Genomic DNA, 18,573 nt, shown 5'->3' on the forward strand with positions numbered 1-18,573 from the left:
AACAGTATAATGTTATAATATTTATGTATAATATATTATATAAGAATTTTTAATAATAATAAAATAACTAATAAGTGTTCATAAAAGATATATTCTTAATGTTTAAACTATTTCATAATTTCCTGTGAATAAAGATGTCTCAGAAGTAAATTTAACAGGTGCGTTATCATCAATAAGTCTAATTTCCATTGGCTTAATTTTATTGTAAGATGATTTTGACATGAAATCAACCTTAATTGGGAAGAAATCCGAGGCAATGGATTTTGGTGCTTCAAATTCAATAGATCCTGTTGGGTTAGACGAATCAACTACAGCCACTGACCATATTAAAACATTCTTTTTAGGCTCATAACTATAAACTCCACTGCACTCTTGGATAACAGGAGCATTGCCAAATGGCAATGGTACTGTAACAGTAACATTATTCAATTCGAGGTCAGCATGTTCCAAATTATATTCAATATTTACATCACAACCCCCATAACCATTTTCACTAGGCCAGCAGTTAATTGAAAGCGGTATAGCTGATTCTTCTTGTGACTGAAGAGTCCATTTTAATAATCCTACTTCAGAGTCTAATGGAAATGGTTTTGTTGGATTTTTCAAACCTATTAGACGATTAGTTTTGAAAAGTTCCTTATCAATATTAGGATGAGTTTGCAATGGAATATTTCCAGATTCAAAATTAAACTGTAAAACAATTTTTTGATAAATTTCATTTGAAATTCTTAATGATATCAATCCATGTAATTCAAAATTGCGGACACCTCCATCACGTCCAACAATGGCAATTATACGTTCTTCTTTTTTAATATGAATGTCTTTTTGAACAGTTGAAGAAGTTGATGTAATAGTTGATGACTTGTTGTTAGTAACAACTTTTTCACCTTCTGATTTCAATTGATCAACAAACAAATCAACATCTTTCGATTTAGCTCCTAATTTTAAAGCTTTATTGCTTGATGAATATTTTGGTGTTTCTGGCTTGGATACTTTTATTTCATAAATTGAATCAGCAACTGGTGTCATTGACATATAAGAGCTTGATGATGTTGGCATACGAACACCCTTTTTGACAGCATCAATTCTTTGACGTTGTAATTCTTTTGCTTTTTCACGCATTTTAACCTTAGCATCACGCTCTTGTGATTGACGTACTGCTTGATACATTTTTTCTTCATGAGAATCCATTTCAACAAATGTTCTTACTTGCGCTAAATTAACACTCTCCCTATAACCAAGGGCAACAATTTCATCAAAAGCAAATATTAAATCAAAAGACTTTTTTGATACTTCACTCTCATCGACTAACCTAGAACAAAGATTATTTATATAATTGTTAATAAAAGATTCGACACTTTTAAATATAGGTAGTTTCCGATTACTTACTTGCAACAGTCCAAAACTACTTTTGAAAATAATCTTAATGTTTCCAAATCTTCTAATATGTTACTGGTCTTTGTAGTGATTAACAACATGTATAATTTTTCCAATGGTTGGTATACATATCGTACAGAATCTGTCTCAACGAACGTATGTTGTATATGACGTTTTTCAGTCGACATCAGTTTAGGAAACGCCGCCAATAAACCTTCAATCCGCGCTTTAGTCATCTCAACAAACTGTCGTGAGACTATGGTTTTTCCCGTTTTTGTGCATACGGCTGAAGCCAACAGCACCATTTTGGCAGTGTATTTGCGCAAAACTAAATAAAAAATATACATATTAGATAGGTATTCTAAAAAAAAAAGTATTCATTCGGTAGGTCGAGCAAAGTATTTTGTACCTTAAACGTGAAATTCAATCAGTAATAAACTAATAAAATTCTTACGGGATAAATTAAAAAACCTTTGCCAATTGCAATTTACTTCATGAACTTAAAAAAAAAAATATGTACACACTACAACAATTATTAATGATCGAACATCTATCATCATGCCCCGTGGTACGAAAAACTGGGTATACTGATTCTACGCATTCGCTAAAAAAACTGAATATCATGGAATAAAAAACAATTACTCGACGTGTATTCGTTCCACAATGTGGGTCGGTGATTTGACACAAGTGAGATAAACGATAATATCTACCGCGATAATGAACTCGGACGAGTAACGACCAGGTCAATATGACGTCATGTGAACCAAACCCAACGGCTAACAAACCTACAGCAAACCTATATTTTGTTAACATTTTTTCTCCAGGATTCGTACATTACGGCAATTTCTTATCACAATTTAAATTATCAATCTGACATGTGGCATAATATTCGGGTTACGGTTGGTTGTTAAACCAAACCCAACAAAATGTAAATAGAAAAATTGCGTAAACGCAGTATCAGCTTTAAGATGGGATGAATGCCCTGGAAGCCAAATTTTAAGTGAAAATAAATTAAATCGACCACTTTACTGCTCTTTACGACAGAAAACTAAAATGTTTTTTAAATTGTTAATTTTTTTACAGTTACTTGAAGGAAAACTTATGGATAACCTAACATTGGATTTTTGAACCTTAAGTATAAATCACAAAAATTTTATGAATTTTTAACTTCAAAATTCTTTGCAAATTTTCGTGATTTTGATATATTTCGTAAACATTTGAACTTCAAATGTTTATTAACAAAAATTGTGACTAATGATTTTTGATTTTTTTTTCTACGTTAAGTTCAATTTATAATAAACCTTGTATTAAATTTTAAAAATTTTTTAGTTAGCCAAATTTTTTTATCGGCATTTTAAGAAAAAAAACTTAGAAAAGTCGAAAATTTCAATTGTCTATAAGTAGCTTAAAAAAGGTCAAAATATTCGTAAATTTAATCGTAAATAGATAACATTTGGTGAAAATTTCAAGTATTTACAATGATTCGTTTTTTAGTTACAGCAAAATCAAAAAATCGATTTTGTCGAAAAGTGGTTATGTGTAAAAATTCCCGTTTTTCCGTTATTTTTTCAGGGTTTTTCACGACGCTTTTGAAAATTACTAGAAATTTTTTACTTTTGACCCCCCCAAAGTACCAACTAGATGAATTTTCCTATTCAAAGAGGGGCTGAAGGCAAAAATCGAATCATTAATACTACTCCAAAACGTGATGACAGATAAAAAAAAAAAAAAACACACATAATTTAAAATCAATACATTCATCACTCCGTTCAGAATCTAAAAGGTGGGCAAGTGGATATCGCTCTGCTGTATAGTAGAGATGGACAGTAGATCACTATAATGGATGTGTTAAATTTGAATGCAATGACTGGTATCATTGTATACGAAAAACGATTCTGAACAGAGATGATTTGTCAGTCTAGGATAATTAGTAGGATATATTAAATTATATTATTACCTATATGGCTATATTTAAATTGTAATATATCGTTATTTTACTAGACTTCGTAAAAAAATAAATTTCATACGCTCATAAAATTTTTTCTATATTGATGCTGGAGTTTTTTTTTTACAGTTATTTGAAGAAAACCTTATGGAGAACCTTGTGTTGGGTTTTTTAACCTTAGATATTATAAATTACAAACATTTTATGAATTTTCAACTTCAAAATTCCTAGCAAATTTTCGCGACTTTGACATATTTTGTAAACATTTGAACTTTTAATGCATATAAACAAAAATTGTGACTAACGATTTTTGATTTTTTTTTTACTACAATATGAACAACTTATAATAAACCTTGTATTACATTTTAAAGATTTTTTGGGAAGCCAAATTTTTTTTATTAATATTTCAAGAAAAAAAATTTAGAAAAATCAAAAATTTCAATGGTTTATAAATAGTTTAAAAAAATTCTAAATATTTTGAAAATTTAATCGTAAATATATAACGCTAATATAAACATTTTGTGAAAATTTCAAGTATTTACAATGATTCGTTTTTAAGTAACAGCAAAATCAAAAAATCGATTTTGTCGAAAAGTGGTTATGCGTAAAAATTCCTGTTTTTCCTTTATTTTTTCAGTGTTTTTCCTGATGTTTTTTGAAAACCACTGGACATTTTTTACTTTTGACCCCCTCCCTCAAGTACCAACTAGATTCAATTTCCTTTTCAAAGAGGGGCTGAAGTCAAAAATCAAAGCATTATTACTACTCCAAAACGGGATGACGGACACAAAAATCAAAAAAAAATCACATCATTGTAAAATCAATACATTTATTACTCCGTTCAGAATCTAATATTATATTTTATATTTATACTTAACTTTTTTTCAATCGCTTGCGTGATGTGACAATTCTTTAGATGTGAAGCCGATATGCAAAAAGAATTGCACCTATTATATTTTTTATAAAAAAAAGTATTTCCTGTTCATTGACCGGATAGATTTTTAATATTTACGATTTTGAATAAATTATTAATGGTTAATTATCGAAATTATTTTAAATTAAAACATGCTCATATTTATAAAAAAATGTAAATATTAAAAATCTATCCGGTCAATTCACAGGAAATACTTTTCTTTATAAAATATATAATAGTTGCTTTTGCCCTAAACTGAACCAGAGAGTCGTAATCGTGGAAATACGGAGTATCTTTGTTCCTATATTATGTGAGATAGACAGAGAAAACAAATGCTGGTGTAACGGCCCATTAAGTATGTTTAAAAATTCTATAAATTAAAATTAAAATAAATTCATTATTAAAAATAAAACGTAATGTATGCAATATGGTATGTGCTATGTGTATCCTTAGTGAATTATTTTGTAATATAGGTACTTTATCAATAATAATATCAATTATAACAAAATAGTTATACATATCAATTTACAAATACTAAATAATTCCATGTAAGAAACAATTTTATTATTATTAATTATATTTATATTGTATTGTGTGCCTACTTCAATATGGATTTAACTACATCTTCAATAAAAATTATCAAATTTTCGTTTTATTATGATAAAGTAATATAGATTTTATTGATTTATTAATTCTATAAATTGACTACATTATCAAACATATTATACGATAACTTTGAAAAAAACTTATTTATGTACTCCAAAATAAATATCGAGTTTGCAGTGCATAAGTCCCAACTGCAGTATCGTATTTTATATTTATATGCGTAAATGTACCTATATAATACTTTTGAATAATCCGAATAATACATTATTAGTTATTACTGTGGAGTTGATGATAATAATTTTTAAATGATTTAAAAGTAATTATCTTGAAATATTATGTTACAATCGTTTGTATACAATATAATTGGAATTTTTAAATTTGACCATGACCAGCAAATAAGGTCAAATAATAAATTGATTGAAAATTAGTTTCACTTTCTTGAATTACATCAATAAGTTAACTTATTGAGTCTCACTCTCTACGTACGTTCTTAGTAGGTTGCTAATAATTAATCACTTAAAAACAGACAGTTAGATCATTTTTATTTTATCTTACGTATTACCTATCGTCTGCAACATTACACACTCAACAGTCTCAACACAGATTCGGAGATTTACAAAGTACGTTTTTTAACCAATAATTGAATTATATTTGTAAATAGTTATTTATTTTTCTCATACACATTAAATTAAAGTTTGTTTATGATTTTGATCAAGTTAGATAATTAGATTATTAGTTATAGAATAATATTTATATTATATTTATCTAGTATGTGACACATACAACTATACAAGTACAGGCACCTACCTATATAAATTCATATTTATAAATCTATAATAATTTACTATATCTGACGTAGATGCCATTTGTAAATTCTGTTAACCTAATGTTTTTTAGTATGTACTAATAAATAATGAAACTATAGGTATAAATTTGTCTTACGAAAATATAATTTATAGGTATTAGGTAATATATAACTTGAATTTTGGGTAAGTAAGCACTTGCCACTTTGTAATCTTCAGTTATAAATGAAAGATAGATAGGTTCATAATAGCGAATGAACATAATATCTATAGATAAATGAAAATATATGACATATTTACTTATTTTGATTTAATCTGCGGAACTTTAATTTATAAAATCACGTCATATTATATTCATATTATGGTATTTGGTATAGCATAGTAAACACATATTTGTATGGCACTTATTGGTGGATGTAATTAAAATAAACACAATCTCGTATGGTTTAAGCTTTCCATTAAAATGCATGTTTACAGGCAATTTTACATATATTATATAATTATATATTCATCATCTTGGCAAACAATAATATAGATAGCTAATTTTATTGGATCAAATATGATACCGGTAATAAAATGGATGTTTCTACTTGTTTTGGCGGCCGTCCCCATTGTAACAATTGTAACAATTATGATCAATCAAACAATGGAATTGGAAAGGATTCCAGAAGATGAAAAGCTTACAGAAATTACATCAGCCGGTTATTTGATGGCCCACTACAATTCGGTAAGTGTCTGGAATAATATATATTACAAAAAAATAAAAATACAAACAATAATTAAACATATTATGTGGACATGACAATTATAATTGCTAACATTTGTTAATTCGCAACGCTATAAATGAAGGCACCGAAAAAAGCTAGTCTATATCATTATATTATATTATATTTTACAATATATTATGGGAAATTATTTTTGTATTTTGTGAAACTACAATTTGTTGGCAAATTGAAACTTTTTCCATTTTTATCTGAGACCGGTTTTCGGATTTGCTATTGAGTGTCGACGAATCGAGCCTGAACCATGGAAATAGGAGAAGGTGTAGTTATTCAAAATGACTAATCGTTGTTCCAAGAAAAAATAAATTACTTTACAAGCAGTCTTTATAATGAATTTTGAACGGTGAAAATAAATACATTTCTAATATCACAGGAAAACGGGCGGTAGTCGTTTGCGGGCGAAGGTAATAATTTTGACCAAAAAAATAATAGTCCGTTTGGGCGAGTGAATAAATTATTTTTACCTATGCAAGGTAAAAACCTAGTGACAGATACAGATAATATCGTTGCTAATCATTATTAAAAAATATTAATCACTATTATTGAAAACAAGATTATGATTTAAATATGATTTTGCTTAATTAATTGTGGGTGTATTTATAATATAAACATTTTTATACAAAGCCAAAAGATTACTTTTAAAATGTACTATTGTACTAATTATATTATTATATATAATTTTATTTATTATTTTTTAACTGTAGATTACTACCTACCTATATAATGATATTACTAATATCTATACCAATATTTTTTTTTAAATAGGATTCATTATTTATTGTGTATATTTTATATGATTTTGTTTAATTGATTGTTGAGTGTATATTATAAGCATTTTCATACTTATTCACGCAAAATGGTATTTTTATTGAATAAACCCTCGTACAAACTGTATATATTTATTCACCTATTTAGACCATATTTTCGGTCGATTCACCCAAACGGTCTACGCCCGAAAAATAGTATAGACCTATGATATACAAATTTAGAATGTAACCACTAACGGACTAACTAGTAACCAATATGTTTTCAAGGCCTTACTGTCCCCAGCCTCCAATCTCTAGCTACTAATAGAATCAATAGACTACAATTTCCTCATACTGATGACATTTTAGAAAGATTTTATTTTATATTTGTTGTAATTATGGGCGAACCTACGGCCTGGGCCAACTGGGACATAGCCCAGGCTAATTGGCTCCGTATTAATGTATACATTTTCTAAGAACATATTATTTTAAATGTAATAAAATAAATTAAGTATGAATGCGAAAAAAATTTGAGAAATTAATTGTACGTAATATTGTTATATTCTGTGATAATAAATAGACTAGTTTAAATGTTTAAAATATATTTAGTATCTGTATTTCACATATAAGATTTAAGTTAAATTAAAAGTGATATAGGTACAATTTTAGATTTATAACATCAATAATTACTTATGTTATACATTTGCATTGTAATAAAAAAACATCAGTGTTCCCAATCGCCCTCCACCTTTTCCTTTGGGTATAATAGGTGCAAAATGACTCTCAGAGTGGACCAGTCTAATGAAAATGTCTAGTTCTGCCTATGGTTGTAATAGAACAGTATTAATATATAAAATTCCAATAGTTTAAAAAAGAAATATAAATAAATCCACTAGACATATTTTATAATAATGATAATGTTGATTAATTATGCACCTACCTATAGGTTTCATTCATGAATCATGATGATTAATAGACATGGGACGTCTATTAATATTGTACCGTACATGATATGCTACAACTATGCAAGTATTACAATCTAACATCAGAAGAATTTGAAATTAATAAATAAAAAATCTATTGGTGCTTACCCACTAAATAAAAGTTAAACAAATAGGTAGTTACCTAATAATGTGTGACCAAGTACTATTAGAAATTGATTAGTCAAAAAACGGTATTCACTAATTCACTATATCAATCAATATTCAATAAACTCTACAAAAACATTTTAATATAAAAATACATGACTATATACTAGTCTACTACTACTACTATGAATAGTACATGTGGGTGTTTTTGATATCTGTCGTTAAATAAATTACAATATTATATCTGCTTAGTATAAATATACATTTATAATAGGTTTTCTTGACTTCTTGTAGTTAAAAATAATGAGGTGGGTAGAAATACCTAATATCTACATACATTTATATATTAGAGGTTATAACTTTATAAGCATCAAGTATCTATATAGGCTATAACTTATAATAATATAATATTATCATATAAATAAAGACCAAGTTAATGATAATAGTAAATATATGTGTACCTTTTATGACGTTTTGAATGACAGAAAAACATAATAATGAATGCCTATGCAATTTAGCTCTAAACATTCTATTCTGTTTGTTATTGACGAGCTATTAAACCATTCATGGTTCAACATAATTTTAATCCAGTCGTCATACGTATAACGTATTTTTTATACGACTTACGAGTTACGGGTGACAATATATAATCAACAAACTAAAATACACTGTAAAGACTTCACGGTTTTAATAATATAAATTTTGTGCAACCCTCAACATTTTTTTTTTCGTTTTATTATATTTCAGTTCAATCGTACATTAATTGTGACTACCTATTAAAATTGATTATAATATTCAGTTTTTCATGATGGGTTGTCGTATGAATTACCTACATTTTACCATTGACTATGTTATACTATACGCTATCTATCTATATCTTTATTTACCTAATATTGTATTATTAAGTCATAAAGATAATTTCACATAAAATATTTATTTAATTTATTTATTTAAGTTGATATTTAAAACTACAATACATTAATTGTAAGTTTAGAGCGAACACACTGAAAATAGTAAAAACTACCAAATTTATAATATTAGATAGATAAGTCGTAAGTATTAGTTAGATATTAGTAAAATGACTAAAATGCGATCAAAGGCCAGAAGTATACAATAAAGTACAACGGTCAAAGACGATATAATGAACAGTCTGGCTGTGGGGAAAAAACCTTACTATAAGCTTAAAATGTTTTACCAACCTTTTTTTACTAATAAAACACAACATTTTTTCATATGTTTTAATGAATTATAACTATTTTATTTTATGTTTATTATAAAATGTTTTAAATAATAACTTTTTTTTACCAAATTGGTACCTATACTTATATCACTGAATATTTGCAAAATTAAAAATAGAATTATCTGATATTTGTCTAGATAAAAGTTAGTACAATCATCTTTATCTTTATCTAGATTAATTATTAGTTATCTATTCCCAACACTGCATATAACATCTCAATAAGTAATACAGTAATAATATTTACTTACTCAGTACCATTGGCGTATAAAGGGTGGTAGACTGGTAGGGGTTTACCCCTCCCCCCTTGAATGTATTGTTGGTACTGCATACATTGCATACTTTGTAAACCTATACCTCGAAATCAAAAATTGGATTTTGTGCTTTAGTTTAATTATAATATTCTAGTTTATATAATTTATTATTAATACAAAGTTAATTTAATAGAATAGAAAAAATTATAAGCAAATATAATGAAATATAAATACCTAATCTATTACTTTTATTCTATGATATTAAGTTCTATTTTCTATAGACTTTAGTCTATAATTCTATATCACTGTACACTACGTTACAATGTGCCACTGTGCCAATATGTCAAAAGAAAATTTCGAATAAACAAAATTAAACTCATTAGTCATTTGTTTACCAATATAAATTTTAGTTTATAATTTTATATCAACTTAATTACATATTAGATAAAGTCGTATAGTGTTATTGTTATAGTCGTTATAGACAGTTATAGTAAACACTAAACACAGCAACTGTCGGCCTGTCGCACTCTCCACTCGTCGACTAGGTATACTACTTGTGCAGTAAGTTCCATTGGCTGTGATCAGTTTATAATACATATACAATAGCACGTAGTTTGCTAAATTGAGAAACGGTAAGCACCTATACACATATTGGTAAATTTTACACTAGGTAGGTAGTTTTTATTTATTTATTTAGCATCGGTATCGATGACAATAACTCTAAATTAAAGCTTAAATTAGGCATGTGTACAGGGGGATCAACCCCCTCCCCGAATAATTTCGAGCAACGAGGAAGAAATTGTTTTATTATGTTGCATACAATTTGTATTGCTATATTTTGTAAGCCCCCCACCAGTCCTGAAATTTTATGTTATATACGTGCCTGGCTTAAATTATATATAATATACTATACTTGGTTTAAAAATAATCATTTATCTAATTTTGAGCTGTTAAGGTAAATAATTATACATAGCTATTTAGTTCTAATATAATACTGGAAATTCAAGTTTTCTGTCTCATAATATATCAGCTACTATTCAGTTATCACGTATTTTCTGTTAGAGTATAGAACTTCAGACTGTTGTAGAGTACTGCAACTGGAAATGGTATTTTTATTTGGGAGGGGAGTTCCTCATAATGAAGTATTGGTGGGTTAGCTATATGTCATATGTGGCCGCTTTTCTCGCTGTCGATGGAGATTTAAGATTTCTAATATTCTTGAGATCTGGATGATCATTAATGTGTATGTGTGGTTTTAAATTTTGTTGAAGTTCCTTGGATCAAATATAGCTGTTGTTAATTTGCCATATATGTTGTTGGAGAATGGAGATTACACCGATTGAGCTTACGTGCTTTTTTGTCCGCTTTTTCGTTACCCAAAATTTGATGATGACTAGATAGTATTTATAGTAAGCAAGTTATCCAAATCAATATAATGGAGTACCCCGAGTACCTAGGTATCCGAAATTAAATAAATTATAAAGTTTCTCTTGGATTTTACTGACCATCTCAATATAAATTATTTATTAAATAAAGGAAAGATTGAAAAAAAAATAAAAGATGGTCATTAACTTTTTTTAAATATTAGTCTTGTATTTGAAATGTCTTCATTATTACTTATTAGGTACATGCTTAATAGTCGATTCAATTAAATATGAAAAATATTCTGAAAACTTATTTTCTATATTTTTTTGTTGCTGTGAAAAAAATAATTATGATGAACCATGCACATTGTACATAATTTTAAAGCTGTTTACTAAGGAAAGATATTTTATCAAAAATTAACTAAAAATTTTTAATATTTTATAATTATAAATAGCACAAAAACGCCAAAACATTAAAAAAAAGGTCTGTCGTTCGTGTAAGATATTGTATCTATTATCTTTTATTTTACGATAAAGACTAAAGAGTAATTCATTACATACTTACCGTTATGGCGTTATATATAGTAAAACCACTGAATATTGAATAATATATTTATTCATTATAATAATAGGTAGGTATATTATGTAACAATCTAAAATTATAATTGTAAATTGTCCTATAGAATAGTACATTGGTAGTTGGTACCTAAAAGCCATAGAGTACTTAATTGCAGTAACACTATGCTGTCTCATGCATAAAATATAATAAAGCGTAATTTGCAATGCACAGTTTCAATCAGGACATTTTGGTATTTTGTTGGGACGTCGGGACAGAGCCCAATATCGGGACGGATTGGCAACCCTATCTATGTAACAGACTTCATACTTAATAGTTAATATTATAATAATAAATAATCAGAATTAGGAAGCATAAGCACTATAAACAACAAAGCAATAGATAGGTCATAGACATGAACTAGGATATCTTAGTTCGTGGTTATAGAGTAATATGGTATAGGTACTATTGTCTTCAATTAATATTTGATAATTGATATGATATCAAAACTTGATCTTTTTAAAAGATGTGTTGCTTCTATATTGTTCTGTGATAGTGATTAAAGTGATTGTGTAGGTAACGCCCATTAGTTCTAAATATTTTATTTCTATTCTTTTAACCTGTCTTTTAGTTGTTCGAGTAGGTACTTGTAACAAAATTCCATTAAGGTTATAGATTTAAATTAAATCAATTTAATTTTTCAGAATTGAAAAGTGTTATCTAGTGCTTAACAGTTTAGATTTTAGAGTGTGTTGATTCTTGAGGTCTATAAACACTAAACAGTAAGCAATTTACATAATAGGTATTTTTTATTTTCACTACATGATTCGTAAAACTATAGCAGTAAGTTATGAATAAGCTACCAAATTTATTATTAGTTTTTTTTTAATATGTACAATTATAATTTTTATAATTTTATAATATTATACACTTAAGTGTAAAATAATGTGCAAAAAAAATGATAACTTAGTACTAGTGTAACCTTATTTAATTATACTAAAAGAATTTTATTAATTTATTGTTTAGAGTATAATGGCAGCTAAACCATGGGAATCTACACATCGTTTATCCCCATATGTTCGCCCTCAGCAGTACTTTATTAATTTGTTCCCAAATCTTGAACAAGGTTCATTTGTTGGTTCTGTTGATATTTCAATAGTATTGGACACTGCTCAAAGTTACATTAAACTACATTCAAAAGGATTGAATATCAAAGAAACAAAACTAAATTCGAGTTCTGTAACATCGTTTTTATATCCAGAACATGAATTCTTAGTTATAGTACCCAATGAAGAACTAAATGCTGGGGAATACAAATTACAACTATCTTTTGAAGGTAGTTTATTAAACAAAATAGTTGGATTTTATCGAAGTGTTTATACAGATTCAAAAAGCCACAAACAACATTATATTGCTACTTCAAAGTTTGAACCGACTTATGCACGTTTAGCATTTCCATGCTTTGATGAGCCTCAGTTGAAATCAAAATTTAAAATAAGTTTAACTCGACCATCTGGTAATAACTACATAGCATTATCCAATATGAACCAAGAGGTCAATATAACAATTAATTGAGTTGAATTCAAACTTTGCACTGTTGAATAATAATAATAATAATAATGTTTTAGTCTGAAGAGGTCAATGTGCCTACAAATGGGTTCACTACTGTTCATTTTGCAAACACTGTCCCAATGTCTACATATTTGGCTTGTTTCATTGTATGCGATTTTCAATCACTTGAACCTGTTAAAGCAGATCAAGGATTTCCATTAACAGTGTATGCCAGGAATGGTCAGTCTGAAAATATGAAATATGCTCAACATGTAGGTCTCCAGGCAATTAATTTTTACGTCAATTATTTTGGAATTCAATACCCACTACCAAAACTTGGTATGCATTATAAAAACTTAGTCTTACAGTGTTAAATTTTAAATATATTGTACATATATTGATTATTAATTTAAATGTTTAGATTTAATAGCTATCCCAGATTTTGTTTCTGGTGCCATGGAGCATTGGGGTCTTGTGACATTTCGTGAAACTAGTGTATTATATAAAGAAGGCGTAAGTTCTAGTAATAACCAAGAGCAAGTAGCTTTAACTGTTGCCCATGAATTGGCTCATATGTGGTTTGGAAATCTTGGTAAGTAAATATATAATATACTTACAATTGAATAAAAATATATACCTAAATAGTTACTAATATATGTATATATACATACATTATTTTAGCTACTATGAAGTGGTGGAATGACTTATGGCTTAATGAAGGATTCGCTTCTTATATGGAATTTAAAGCTTTACAAGTTGTCCATGCTGATTGGGATGTTGTATGTATTTTATACATTTTTTTCTTTTTTTTTAAAGTTATAATTCATTGTTATTATTAATTATTTTATTAGGACACATTGTTTCTAATCCATAGTCTTCAATCGGTACAACATCTAGACAATAAACTTAGTTCTCATGCTATAGTGCAAGATGTTTCTCATCCAGATCAAATAACCGAAATTTTTGATGTCATATCATATAATAAAGTAAGTTTATTCAGTCTCGATGTATTATATTTTTTCTATAATGTTATTTAATTTCATAGGGTTCTTCTGTAATACGAATGTTAGAAGGAATGTTGGGTGAAGAAATATTCAGAATTGGTGTAAGTGCTTATTTAAAACGTTTTGCATTTAACAATGCTGAAACTGATGATTTATGGACAGAATTACAAACAGCGACTCAAAATACAGTTGAAGTTAAAAAGGTGAAAAATACTTATTCAATTTATAAACCTAGTTTCAAATATTTTAATTAAATTAAAACAGGTTATGGATACATGGACACGACAAGCAGGGTTTCCAGTAGTATCTGCAATGAGAAATGGCACTAAACTTACCTTAAAACAACAAAGATTTTTATCCAACCCAAATGTTGATTCTTCTACCAATTCATCTCTATATAATTACAAATGGGAAATACCTATCACTTATACCACTTCTAAAAATAACACTGTGCATAAGTTTTGGTTATCCAAAGATGTAGATTCGAGTAAGTGTATAGATTTGATGAACTATTAAATTGGTATTAATTAAAATGTTTGTTTTAAAGTTACAATAGACATTCCCGATGCTGAATGGATAAAACTAAATCATAGACAAGTTGGATATTACATTATAAACTATTCGGAAAATGATTGGCATTTACTTAACAAGTTATTAGTAAAAAATGTTGATGTAAGTGTTTGGATAATATTTTTAATCATTTTATATTCATAAAAAAATTTTAAATTTAAAGGCATTAAATGCTGCTGACCGTTCAAATCTTATTCACGATGCCTTTAGTTTAGCTAATGCTAATTACTTACCATATGGCATAGCATTAAACATGACAAAATATCTATCTTCGGAACATCATTTTGTTCCTTGGGATGTAGCTGCTACAAACTTAAATACATTAAGGAATAATTTATATCAACGGCCGGCACAAAAAAACCTTGAAGTAAGAGTATTGAAAAATTAATATTTACCATGGTATTGTGATATTATATATTAATATATATATATATAGGTTATATCAAGCTAAATTAATGAAATCAACAACACCTTAAAAATACATAATACAGTTAGTTCCGCTTAATGTGATCATTGGTTTATAAAATCAACTGTTTATTGAAATCAAAATTGAAAATCCCAAACTAGATCTTATATTACTAATGTTAAATTAACCTTTTATTAGAATCACCAAATACCAGACAATTGAATCATTTTTAACAAGGGCGGATACAGTGGTTCTAAACAGGGGGGGGGATAATTTGTTAGTTATCAACTAAAAAAAGGTCATAATTTATTTCAAAAAAAAACTTTATTGGAATATATGATACTTTTTTTGTGAACGGTGGGGGGGAATTGCCTGTATTGCCCCCCCTCTTGTATCAGCCCTAGATTTTTAAGAACATTTTTATCATTTTAATGGTATTTCAAACTTTCACTAAAAAGAAAAAATGAATTGGATTGAAAAAGTTAAAAGGAGCTATTCAAAAATATGTCGAAAACAATACTTTTCAGTTGTTCCAAAAGTTATAGGTACAATGTACAATATGTTCATACATTTTTATTTATTTAATTTTAAATTATTAAAAATCATGTATATAACTAAATATGGATTTTAATTTCAGGCTAATATTAAAATGAAATTAGTAGATTCTCAAGTACAATCAAAAAAAGATAGTGTCTTTACTGTATTTTAATTTAATTTTAAACATACATATAAGTATAAACTCATCAATAAAAAAAAATATTTTATGGAATCAACCAATTGATAGAATCAAAATGGTCTGAACCAATGTGATCATATTAAGCGGAACTCACTATATTAGTAATTTGGATAACATTTTTAAGGAATGGACTAATTCCGATTTCATGTATCAGGCATGTATTATTTCTGCTGAAAACATAATTTTGGAAATATAATATTGAACCATGTACAGATTTAAAATTAGTAATTTATACATCCAATATTATATGGCCTATAAATATATTAAATCAAGATTATTGATTTTTATACACTAACTTATAAATTAAATTTAGTTTAAATTGCCAAATGAAAAGGCTTAATACGTTTTTTTATAATAGTTAAATCATTTTTAAATTGTACTGTCATAATTTTTTATACGTGTTGATTGTCTTGATAAAATTCATAAAAATCACTTAAATTTCAAATTATTTTATAGTTAAAAATTCTTAAGATAATACCAATACTGTTACACTAGTAAATTTATTGTTATATTAAAGTTGTTACAAACAATAACGTTTTAAAAATACAATTGAATCACGTTAACTCAAATTTTTTTTTATTCCCTAGAAATATAAATTAATATAAATCGTGTTAGATATCTCGAAGCAAATTTTTATTTCCTTCAACTTTGAGTTATCAGTACTCTACTGAATTAATTTTATTTTGATATTTTTATGTTATACCACAAAACTATTATAAGTTAATAACAATCATAGAAATAATCATCATATTTTAATATTTAATTATTGTACTCAAGAAAATAGATTTCATGAATTCAGCACTTTTAGTAATTTGTTACATTTATTGTTTATTTAAGAAATATGTACACAATTTATTGGGAAATATAAAAGAAGATTATTGGAATGATTCAAATAATAGAAACTTTTTGCAACGTAAACTTCGAGGAATTATTCTCAATTTAGGATGTTTATATGGTTTACAAAGCTATCAAACAACAGTATATGAATTATTCAAACGTTTCTTGGATGATAAAGTCCAACCAAATCCAGATATTAGATATACAGTTTATTACTATGGTAGAATTTTAAATATATTATTAAAATAAAAAATTCATTACTATTTAAAATATTAACACGACTTATTTATTTAGGAATATCTCAGGGTAATGTTAGTGATTGGGATAGACTGTGGGACTTATTCTTATGTGAACAAGAACCTCAGGAAAAAATTAAACTTATGGTAGCATTAACTGCCTCAAAAGAAACATCAATATTAACTAGGTAAATATGGTACATTTAATTTAATTTGTACAGAATACAACATATTTTATTGTTTTTTAGACTATTGCAACATGCGAAGAATGAGAGTTATGTTCGTTCCCAAGATTATTTTATAATTATATCACAGATAAGCCGCAATCCTGTTGGAACTCAATTGGTATGGGACTTCTTAAGGTATTTATTTACATATATTATAATTAAATACTACAAGAATAATACAATGAAATTTAAAACGTAATCGAATGTAAACTTGTTATTTCAGGGATGAATGGCAGTACTTGGTAGATCGTTTTTCTCTAAATGATCGGGCATTTGGTAGACTCATTCCTTCAGTGTGTTCTAATTTCAATACATATGAACGCCTTGAAGAAGTAAATATTATTTGTTTTAAATTAGAATTTAACTTTGAATAATGTACTTTTATTTAAATTACCAATAGAGGGGTTTTTTATCATACTTAATATTTACACAAATCTATTTTTTTTTTTTAGATGAAAGGATTTTTTGATAAACATCCAGAAGCTGGAGCTGGAAAAGCTGGTCGAAAAACTGCACTAGAAGTTGTGTCAAACAATATTAAATGGTTAGAAAATCACGAAGCTGCTATTAGTAATTGGTTGATTAATTCCATTTAATTTTTAAAAATTGACTGATTAGATTGTCAATATTTAAAATATCAAAAGATATATAATTTTGCAGGGTCTTATTAATTGTTGTTATATGTTAACCTTTATATTATTCTCATGGCTAAATAACTAAAATAAAAGGTTGGTAAGCCATGAATGTTCCTATTTTTTAATCACTGTGTATATTTTAACAAAATAATTCTTTTTATAAATTTTAACTTAAAAGTTACTAAGTATGTTGCTATTATCAAAAATAAATTTACTTACTTTTAATTATATGAAATAATTATAAACATTTTGTATATTCAAAATAGAATAATTCATTTTTTGATAAAATTAAAAAAAAAATTTATTTTATAAAGGTATGTTCATTAGTAAAATTAAACAATAGATAAAGACTTTGAATTTAAAAAAAAATTAAGTGATTTGGAGTTAAGGATAATTGGACAAATTCCTCCATGTATTTTTGGTTGAATAGGACATCTTTTTAATACGTGGATTAGAGCAGGGGTCTTCATCCTTTTTATGCAGCAAGCTACATTTAAAACATGTATTTTTTACAAAAATTTTATTTTATTATTAAATTTTAAATTAAAAACTATTATTATTATTAAAACATATTTAAATAAACATTTTTTTTTTAATTATAAATTATTTATTTTATTGAAGTAGAAAAGATACACGCTAAATTTCAAATGTGATTGCAGACCGCAGGTTGAAGACCTCTGGATTAGAGGTAATATTAGTG

General features: G+C 26.9%; 2 protein-coding genes across 6 annotated transcripts; one reads left to right on the top strand and one right to left on the bottom strand.

The window, feature by feature from the left end:
• Positions 1-42: 42 nt before the first annotated feature.
• LOC113554024 (coatomer subunit delta) lies at positions 43-1,937 on the bottom strand. 2 transcript variants are annotated; one of them, XM_026957671.1, is made up of 3 exons: positions 1,832-1,925; positions 1,390-1,705; positions 43-1,312 (listed from the first exon to the last, which is right to left on the bottom strand). In XM_026957671.1, exons 2-3 carry the CDS (start codon positions 1,680-1,682, stop codon positions 103-105), a joined length of 1,503 nt encoding a protein of 500 aa, XP_026813472.1. In that variant the 5' UTR covers positions 1,683-1,705; positions 1,832-1,925; the 3' UTR covers positions 43-102. The 2 variants fall into 2 exon arrangements, with proteins under 2 accessions (XP_026813472.1, XP_026813471.1); XM_026957670.1 differs by having other exon boundaries at positions 44-1,312; positions 1,787-1,937.
• A 3,378-nt stretch (positions 1,938-5,315) lies between these two features.
• Positions 5,316-17,998, top strand: LOC113553292 (glutamyl aminopeptidase-like). 4 transcript variants are annotated; one of them, XM_026956551.1, is made up of 16 exons: positions 5,316-5,461; positions 6,180-6,371; positions 12,698-13,225; positions 13,300-13,561; positions 13,644-13,814; positions 13,904-14,001; positions 14,074-14,208; positions 14,268-14,429; positions 14,491-14,713; positions 14,774-14,898; positions 14,960-15,163; positions 16,776-16,995; positions 17,070-17,199; positions 17,260-17,373; positions 17,462-17,570; positions 17,691-17,834. In XM_026956551.1, exons 2-16 carry the CDS (start codon positions 6,204-6,206, stop codon positions 17,832-17,834), a joined length of 2,793 nt encoding a protein of 930 aa, XP_026812352.1. In that variant the 5' UTR covers positions 5,316-5,461; positions 6,180-6,203. The 4 variants fall into 4 exon arrangements, with proteins under 4 accessions (XP_026812352.1, XP_026812353.1, XP_026812354.1 ...); XM_026956552.1 differs by lacking the exon at positions 5,316-5,461 and having other exon boundaries at positions 6,204-6,371; positions 17,691-17,998; XM_026956553.1 differs by lacking the exons at positions 5,316-5,461; positions 6,180-6,371 and adding an exon at positions 12,266-12,514 and having other exon boundaries at positions 17,691-17,998.
• The last annotated feature ends 575 nt before the right edge of the window (positions 17,999-18,573 follow it).

The sequence above is a fragment of the Rhopalosiphum maidis genome, chromosome 2, assembly GCF_003676215.2.
Source record: "Rhopalosiphum maidis isolate BTI-1 chromosome 2, ASM367621v3, whole genome shotgun sequence".
Lineage (NCBI taxonomy): Eukaryota > Metazoa > Arthropoda > Insecta > Hemiptera > Aphididae > Rhopalosiphum > Rhopalosiphum maidis.